Source organism: Camelina sativa, chromosome 17, assembly GCF_030686135.1.
Source record: "Camelina sativa cultivar CO46 ecotype springtype chromosome 17, ASM3068613v1".
Taxonomy (NCBI): domain Eukaryota; kingdom Viridiplantae; phylum Streptophyta; class Magnoliopsida; order Brassicales; family Brassicaceae; genus Camelina; species Camelina sativa.
Window position 1 is genome coordinate 14,372,382 of NC_141896.1, and position 9,752 is coordinate 14,382,133.

The 9,752-nt window shown below is 29.7% G+C and overlaps 1 protein-coding gene across 1 annotated transcript; it reads left to right on the forward strand.

Moving 5' to 3' along the window:
- Positions 1-7,190: 7,190 nt before the first annotated feature.
- Positions 7,191-7,605, forward strand: LOC104759651 (uncharacterized protein At1g43920, Chloroplastic-like). The gene is made up of 2 exons (XM_010482558.1): positions 7,191-7,364; positions 7,432-7,605. The coding sequence occupies exons 1-2, from the start codon at positions 7,191-7,193 to the stop codon at positions 7,603-7,605; spliced, it is 348 nt and encodes a 115-aa protein (XP_010480860.1).
- Positions 7,606-9,752: the final 2,147 nt, after the last annotated feature.

The following is a 9,752-nucleotide window of genomic DNA, read 5'->3' on the forward strand; positions in this document are numbered from 1 at the left end:
CAAAACAAAAAAAGGAAAAAAGAATATAGCTATCTAATGAAATAAATTAAGTGAGTAACTATCAACCCATGTACAATGACCAAAGAAGACAGCTGTGAAAGACACGTGCAGGAGAGAAGAAAGAAGGTGTGCTGATGTCATAACAAAATTGTTATTACCCCTCATCATTTTAAATCCTAATTTAATTTAATAAAAATAACTAAATTAATTTTGCAATAGTTTTTAAAAAACTATGGATTTTTTATTTATATAACATGATTTGAATTTTTAAAATCAGAGAAGAATTGATAAAAATAAAAAATAATATTTATTTAAAATTTATACTATATAGTATAAAATAGAATTAAATAGTATAGAATGAAACCTATGAACAATATTTGGGTTCATCCCTAGGGATGAATCTCTTCATTCACTTCCTTATAAAATAAGAAAATAAAATCTGTATACATTATTATAAAATTTAAAACTTAAACCGCTCTTTAATAAACCCAAACCGACATATAATTTCATTCTTATTGTAAAATCTAAACCCTAACCATCTCATTTGTAAACCCAAACCGATATATAATTTTGTTCTACTTGTAAAATCTAAACCCTAACCATCTCATTTGTTAACCCAAACCGACATATAATTTCGTTCTACTTGCAAAATCTAAACCCTAACCATTTCATTTGTTAACCCAAACCGACATATAATTTCGTTCTAATTGTAAAATCTAAACCCTAACCATCTCATTTATGAACCCAAACAGAACGGAATTTCATTCTACTTGTAGAATCTAAACCCTAACCATCTCATTTGTGAACCCACACCGACATATAATTTCATTCTACTTGTAGAATCTAAACCCTAACCATCTCATTTGTTAACCCAAACCGACATATAATTTTGTTCTAATTGTAAAATCTAAACCCTAACCATCTCATTTATAAACCCAAACTGACATATAATTTCGTTCTACTTGTAGAATTTAAATCCTAACCATCTTATTTGTGAACCCAAACCGACATATAATTTTGTTTTGATTGTAAAATCTACTCTAATCATCTTATCTGTAAAAATAAGTATTTTTCGAAACATATTTAATAAAATAATTTTATAATAATGGTAATGAGAGTATGGTGATAGTGGTGGTTATACGATATGGTGGTGTACAGAAAGGGATAAAGAAGAAAAATGGGGAGACGAGAGAATATGTGTATGTGTATATATATATATATACTAGATATTCACCCGCGGTACACCGCGGGCTATTTTTAACTTTAAAACAATTTAAGTACTGTTTTCTAAATTTTAAGTGAACAATATGTTAACTCAATATATTATGTAGTGAAGTTAGGATATCATATTGTTAATTAAATTTTATGTAGTATAAACTGTACAAATTTTTTTTACGTGTCTATTTGGTTTGCAATGTATAGATAATAGTATTTGAAATTATTAATAAAATTTAAAATTATATGTGTATACTATATTGTGACATTGTAATTTAGTTTTTTTAATCTATTTATAATTAGACACTTTGGAATATACAGTTTTGTTGTGCATATAATCCTTTTAATTTTTAAAGTTTTAAACTTTCAGTTGATCCATTGTAATGAGAAAATTAAATTAAATAATAATTTTTGTTATAGAGAGAAATATGGGTCGTGTCTTCTTCTTCTACAATTGGGAAAGTTGATTTTTTTATTTATTTTGATCTCGACAGACTAAATAGGTAAGATCTGGGAAAATATCATATCCAAAATTTTAGGATAGCAATGGGCTTGGGCCTTTGTAAAGGAGAGTACTTTGAACAAACCCAAGTTTTACAAATTTTTATTAAATTAATAATTAATGTTAATGACATACTTGTAAATAGGTTTGAACTTTAGGATTTATTTCATAAATGTCTCAAAAAATGTATATATAGATATAGAGGGAAAGAGCATGTAAGGAAGAGTAGTAACTGTTAATTATGTACATTGGGCAAAATTGTCAATATTATAGAAAATACATAGTATATTATAGGGTAATGGTTAGTATAGTCAGTCATTTAATTAAAGATTGTTTTTTGGTTATTGGTGCCAATTTCCCTATATTGTTTACTTATATGTTGAGAATCATATATATAAAAGTAGAGTTTCAGTCTCTCCTTATTGGTCCACTTGGCAATGTAATTTTAACAAAAAAAAAATTTATATTAAAACACAAATTTAAAACAATTAATTTTCACATTTAACTCACATAATATAAAGCTGAAATCTTTATAGCTTCTCCCTATAAATTATGCATTAACTTTATTTCTCCACTAAGTTGTATTAATCAATTGTATTAAAACAAAACAATAAATTAGAATTGTAACTCTCATTTTTCTAAATATAATTTTTCATTATTTCTCTTCCTATAAATACTCATTATCTTATTCTCTTAGTCTATCACTATTTCATTCTCTCATCTTCTTCCACTACTCTCAAATCTCTTTTTTTGTTTTGTTTTGTTTTGTTTTGTATTTTTTTTGTTATTGTTGTTGTATGGGTTATAAAAAATCAAATCAAATATCATTGTAAAAGCTTAGTTTTAGAGTTTGTATGATATGTATATTTTATATATTTATTTTAATCTTTTAAAATGTTTATCTCTATTTTCTATTTTATATTAACATCTTATAAGTCATTATTTTCATACTTCCTTACAATATTCACCACACAATAAGATCATAAAGTTGAAATGATCCATATGTAATTACTAATTATCTATTATGTCTCTGGTTATCTCACATATTCATGTATCATTTTTAATAATTTAACTCACATATTCACATATTCCTTTTATTTTAGGTTATAAAAAATTAAAATATTTATTTATAATTAAAGACATGTAACTCCATTTAACTCAAATGTAACTCCTATCCAATAATTGTACATTAATTCATTCCTCCTACTAACTTATTTATCTTTCAAGAGAAAATATTTTTGGTTAAATTTTTACATTTTTTATTTGTTTTGGTTGGCTAAACTTATATTCATATTTTGGTTGGCTAAATTAATATATTTCTCATGTAAAATTATTGTTTATAATATATTACTCATTTCAAAGTTTAAAGCAATATATCATGTATATAAAAGTAAGGTTTTTGTCTCTCCTTATTGGTTGATTTTCATTTAATGTTTTCTAATTTTATTAATTTTTTTATTTGCTTTCTAATTGCTTTAAACAATATTTAAGACCCAATAAATACAATATATTTAACTCACACATTAAAATAAAATTATAACTGAAAATAAAATAAATTATGCATTATCATATTCTACCACTCAATTTTATTCAAACACAATAAATTACTATTGTAATTCCATAGTTCTAAATATAACTTTCATCATTTATTATCATATAAATAAGCATTCTCTTAATCTATCATTCTCTCATATTGACATTCTTTTACTATCTCATTTTCACATTTTCTCATTCTCTTCTACAATACCTCAAATCATTTTTCGTTTTATTGTTATTTTTGATTTCTTATTTTTGTTGTATGGGTTGTAAAAAACAAATGCAATATCATTGTAAATTGTTAATGCTAAATTTTAATTTTAGACTACATGATATATATTTTACATTGTTCTATTTTTTAAAGATTCATCTCCATTATCTAATTTGGATTACCATCTTATAGTAAACATTCTCTCCTCCTCTCCTACCAATATCAAATGTTGTTATATCTCATATGTATTGTAACTTGTAAGAGTTTGATTCTATATTTTAATGTAGAAAGTATTATATATATTTAACATTGTTTTCAATTTTTATTTTATTTATATAAAAAATATTTTTTTATATTTCTTGCCTTTCTAATCTATTCATATTTATTTTTTAAATTTGCATAGTTAAATTTAAATTCACATATGTTGGTTTTAATAAAACAATCAACTTTATTTGAGAATTAGATGTTCCTATTCATTTTTAAACGATCAATGTGTAACATATAAGCATTTTGTCTTGCAATCACAAGTTCCATTTCCATTGCTTCACTTCATGGTTAAACTATAATATATGTTGTCCTATTTGTAGGAATAACAACATACTTATTTAATTTATTTAAAAGAGCAGATGATTAATCGAAATAAACATTTATCCAAATTTTATAATTCAATCAGTGAGTGTACTTATTACTTTGAAAAACTTTTACATTGTTCATAAAATCATATAAGAAAACTAAAATACTATGTCACTTCAAATTTGGAAGGAAACACTTGGTATTCCTTTTTAAAAAATTCAAGACACATATAAAAATTTATTAATATTTAACTCACTTTAAAGACATTAAAGGTCATTTAACTCAAAAATAACTTCTATCCAATAATATTATACATTCCTCCCACAAATAATATATATATATATATATATGTTCAAGATTGTATTTAAATATTACATAATTTTTTAGTTAGCTAAATTTATAGTCACATATATACACAATATATACATAAGAATTTATATTACTTATTAACACCATAATTCGACCCATTATTTGCTTAAATCAAAATTGGTTTCAAAGCCAACTAAAGAAAAACAGAAACAATCTTATTGATATTAGACCAAAACATGGGCATACAAACATAATCACTTACACGGAAAATATTTTTTAAAAATAACTTATTATTGCAAAAGGGTTTACATAAGCAGTTAATTAGAAAATCTATAATACAATAAATGTATTGGAAACAATATCAGTCAATGATAAGATTGGATCCTCAAAAGCAAGAAACAACAGCTTCATAATTCATAAAAAATAAACGCCACAATTATATACATCTAAACGAAATGGTATAAACATATAGTGTATAAATAAAAGTGACGGCAATACCCGTATATGCCTAACTAAAATGAAATAATACAAAAGTGAAAACGAAAAGACCAAAAAAAAATAAGAAAGTGCCAACTACACTACAACCCACGTATTGCGTGGGGAAGCACCTAGTACTTAAATAAAACGGTAGAATTACAGAGCCGACCATAAAGCTTAACGGGCCAAGCATAATATGTGGCCTTAAATAGGTCTATCCGTCTATATATTTTAGCAGTCGACAATTTGGTAGATACTCCTCTTAGATTGGCGGTAAAAATTAGATTTTTTTTGTTGCTTGTGGCCTTAAATATCTTAGGGTCGGCTCTGAGTTAAAACAGTTTCATTCGTTATGTTTTCGGAATTTTCATTCAAAGACATCTAATATTTTCGTATTTCCTCAGTTTCATATAGTTAAAATTTTAATCAGATGAATTAAATTGTTCGTACCTAGGCCATGCTTCATCTCTATCCATCCATATCTACAATCATTTAGTTACACTACAAGAAAATAATTTTATTAAGACAAAATATTTAGTCACAATAAAAAGTATTTAGTCACAATATAAACATTGTTACGAATTTGTGACAATTTTTAAATGGTTGCAATACGATGGTCACAAATTTTTATTTGTAACAAAACCGTCACAAGAGTTGCGACAAATATATTAGTAACCATTTTGTCATCAATGATTACGACACAAAAAGTAACAAAATTGTCTCAATTACATACTAACAAAACGTCTTTAAATCGTTACAATTTGTGTTCAAAATAACGTTTTAATTATGTATCTTATTATTACGAAACTATAGTATTAAATGGTCACAAATGATAATTAAAAATTTGTCGCAAAGTTTTAACAAATACTCAATAAATCATGATATTTTGTGACTATCATAATGTCCAATCTTATCATTAGAAGTTAGTTTCAAATTGTCACAAGTTATTACTAAAAAATTCATTGCATATGATAAAAATTATAACTAAAAAATTAATCTCAAAACAATTTTATTTTTTAAAATTTATAAATCATACAAATTTTTTATAATCATAAACATTGGATATACATTATAAGCTATCTTTATTCTTACAAAGAAAATAAATCACAAATTCGACCAGATGCACATATTCCATCATAACTTTCATATTATAACTCCTATGGAAACAATCTCAGGATCTCTGGAAAGGTGAGACTCAGATCTTTCCAGCGGCGGGTAGATCAGCTTCTGTTTCAATTTGTAGCAGTGGGAAACGATTTCACAAGATGACTGATGTTAATTTGCGGATCTGCGCAGAATAGGTTTGAGAAAACATGTATAACTTTTAATCTACAAAAAAGGTTACAAAATCCTTTGGGAAAAACTTACATCTATGGGTTGGGAAATTGCTCACAAAAAATCGTCCATAAAAGAGTCTGTTTACCTCTTGTTACCATCTCCTAGGACATGTAAGATCTGTCCTTAATCTCAACTGTGGCTCTTTGTTCTCTTTCTCTCAAATGGTTTACTCTCTCTCTCTCTCTCGGTTTAGGAAACACGAAATTATAAAGAATAAAACCCTAATCATCTCTTAAATAAGTCTTGTTAAATTAGGGTTAGACACTTGACTTAATGGGCTTGTATAAATGACATAACAATTTATACTATTTTATGACTAATGTTTATTCATTTTAATGTCACAAACTGTGACTTGTATATCGGTTATAAGTTCATAACTAATTTGCAACAACATATTGGTCACAATGTAGTCATAAGAGTGACGATTAATATTATCGTAGCATATTAGTCACTAATTGTGACAAACTTTTGTTACTGTTTTTTTCCGTCATAATATAGTGACGAAAATACTATGGATTTGTGACAAATAAATTTAGTCATAATATCGTATTTAAAGTGTCACAAATTTGTGACGAAATTATTTTGTCTCAAAAATACGTCTCAATATAACTATTTTCTTGTAGTGTTATATCAAATATGAGCATACTAAACTTCATTTTTAGGGGAAAACGAGCTATTTCCCCCTAAGAACTATCATATCTCGCTGGATGGAGCCCGAACTTTAGCCACAATCTATATAGCCATGTCAACTATGGCCAATCTCCATTTCCCCCCAAATTAAAAGTTCTACACCTATATCCTCCTGAAAATGAATTGCTTCGGTTTATCCGGTTAACCGCAGACCAAACGATATAAACCCAAAATTAAACCAATTATGACCCGATCCCTACATAGTTATGACCTGATTCCTTCTTACCCAAAAATTCCCAATTTTCAAATATCACGAACCCTACAATTTATCAAAAAAGTCGACATTGTTCTCCTTGTGTCTTCTTTTCTGGGTTCCCATTATCGAATTCGAGCTTCAGAATGAGCAATTTATCAGGTAAGTCGACCGGATCTTCCAGTTCTCGTGCGAGAGGAAGAGTTTTCGGTGTGCCAAAGAGATGTTGGTGCGGGGAAGCTGTTGTGGCATTGATCTCAAAATCTGATCCGAATCCTTACGGAAGATACTACCGTTGTAGTTTTGCTGCAACAAATAAGGTAAAAGTTATGTTTTTTCTTTTTGTTTCATGATTTTGGTTGGTTCTAATTATTGGGAAATTGGTAGCTTCGGAACGATGAACACACGTTCAAGTGGGTCGATGAAGCTTTGCTGAATGAGGTAGATGCATTGATCTCGAGGAATGCTGGACTTGAGCAACAGATGAAAGAGCTTAGGACAGAGAGGTTGGAGTTTGATACTATGGTTTATGAGAAGATGGAGAAGGAGGTCATGGAATAAGAAGATGATGAGTGTTATATTGTTAGTCTGTATGGTCATGATTGGACTAAGCAAAGTAGTTGGTTGATTCCTTATGGTGTATGGTCATGGTTGTAACCTTTTGTGTTAAGAAATTTGTATTTCAAACCTTTTATGGTAAACATGAAGCTCCATTTGCGTCAAACATGAAGTTAAACATGAAGCTATGCTTTCATACAAAATAATACAAAAGAGATAGGGAGCAAAGAGATTAAATTCAATGTGATAAACGTTAAAATAGATCATACAAAAGAGATAAGAAAGGCAAGAGTTGTTGTGGTCGAAAATACATTAGAGGCAACCACAAATTTCACCATTTGAGACAAAAGAAACTAAGCGACCTAGGGGAAGACAAGAGTTTATGTGGTCGAAAATTACATCATAGGCAACCACAAAATTAGCACCCTAGTTAGAAGTAGCTACTTGATCATTCTTGAGTTAGTGAACCTTGTCTTGGTTCAACTTGAGAAGGCTATCGAGAAGGCTGCAAAAAAAAAAATTAGAAATTTAGTAAAACCATCAAAGTTAGAAATTTAAACCATCAAAGCAATAATTCATCATACCTTGGCAAATTCAGCCTTATGGAACCTAGAGTTATGGTTAGCTTCCCCACAAATGCCACAATGCATTATTCTCTTATTCTTTTTTGGTTGCTTCTTAGTAGGTGACTCATTCACACCCTTCTTCCTTTTCTTGTCAGCCTTGGTCTGGTTTCCTTCAGGTGGTTCTGCATACACTTTATTCCCATCTGTACGAGGCCAAAACCTTGCACTTCTTTGTGGAATTAGGCCTTCTTCATAATTTCTCCTCCATAGAGCCTGTTGCCTTGTTGATGGAGCTGTTAAATGACTCAGTCGGGTTATTGTCCACATCTTCACAGTAATTACCAACCTTGTGGAATGCCCTACACCAACTCTTTGGATTTGTCCTCATTACATCACTGTAAACGCGAGAATCATAAGCAAATATCCTCTCCAAATGCCGCAAATACTCTGTCTCATTGTAAGACCATGCCAAATCCCATAGTAGTGGCTTCAATCGAGTCTTATTTCCATGAACCTTTTTCAAGTTACCGTAGATGTGTTGAACACACATCCAATGCTCTATCTTTGGTAACTCCTCAGAAACAGCCTTGATCAATCCCTGTGATAAAAGCATAAGAGCATAAGTCAAGTTAAATAAGAGAAGCCAAAATAAAAAAGCATAAGTGAAGTTAACTTGCCTTTTGCCTATCGGAAATAACCCAAAGTCTTCTTTCATCAACTTAGCAAACCATAGCCAATTGTCATAGTTCTCAACCTTGACAACTCCCCATGCTATTGGATACATCCCATTGTTTGCATCCCTGCCTAAAGCTACCAATAGCTGACCCTTAATCTTATTCTTCAAAAAGCAACCATCAATTCCTATGATCGGTCTACAAGTCGCCATCCATGTTCTTCTAAGGGTGTCAAAACAAACATAGAACCTGTTGAACATGTCCTTCCCTTCATCGTCCATAATACACTCGACCTCGACATGTGAATTTGGGTTTGATGCCTTAATCTCAGCCGCATAATCTCTTAATCTATGGAAATGCTCATCATACTCCCTCTCAATCCACTTTCTAGCAGTCTTCCTAGCAGCTTGACACTGAGGCCTAGTGATACTAATCTTCCAATCTCTCATTACGATTTCCTCAATCTTCCTAGGCATGAAGTAGTCGGGATCATCTCTAATCTTATCAACAAACAAGCTAGCTATATGAGGCACTGTTAACATCTCACACTCTCCATTTGGGATACAGCTATGCTTATCAACAATTTTATTGATCTTCCATACTCTATCATTTGACAGAATCGACGCATAAACCTTCCACTCACATTTAGATCCATCCTCATCATTAACACCAACGCATTTATACCCTATTTTTGCCTTATCATACTTGTACTGCTTCAGATTTCTCCCGGTTTTTAGAACATAATCGAGAACCGCCTCCTTGAATGCAACTCCATTGAAAAACGCCTGCTTATAGAACAACTCCCCATTCCCACGCCTCATATTCGTACGAGCTCTTACTGGACCGTCTTCATCATCATCTTCACTCTCTGGGTACACATCGTGGCGGATTGGAGGTTCGTCGCTAAAAT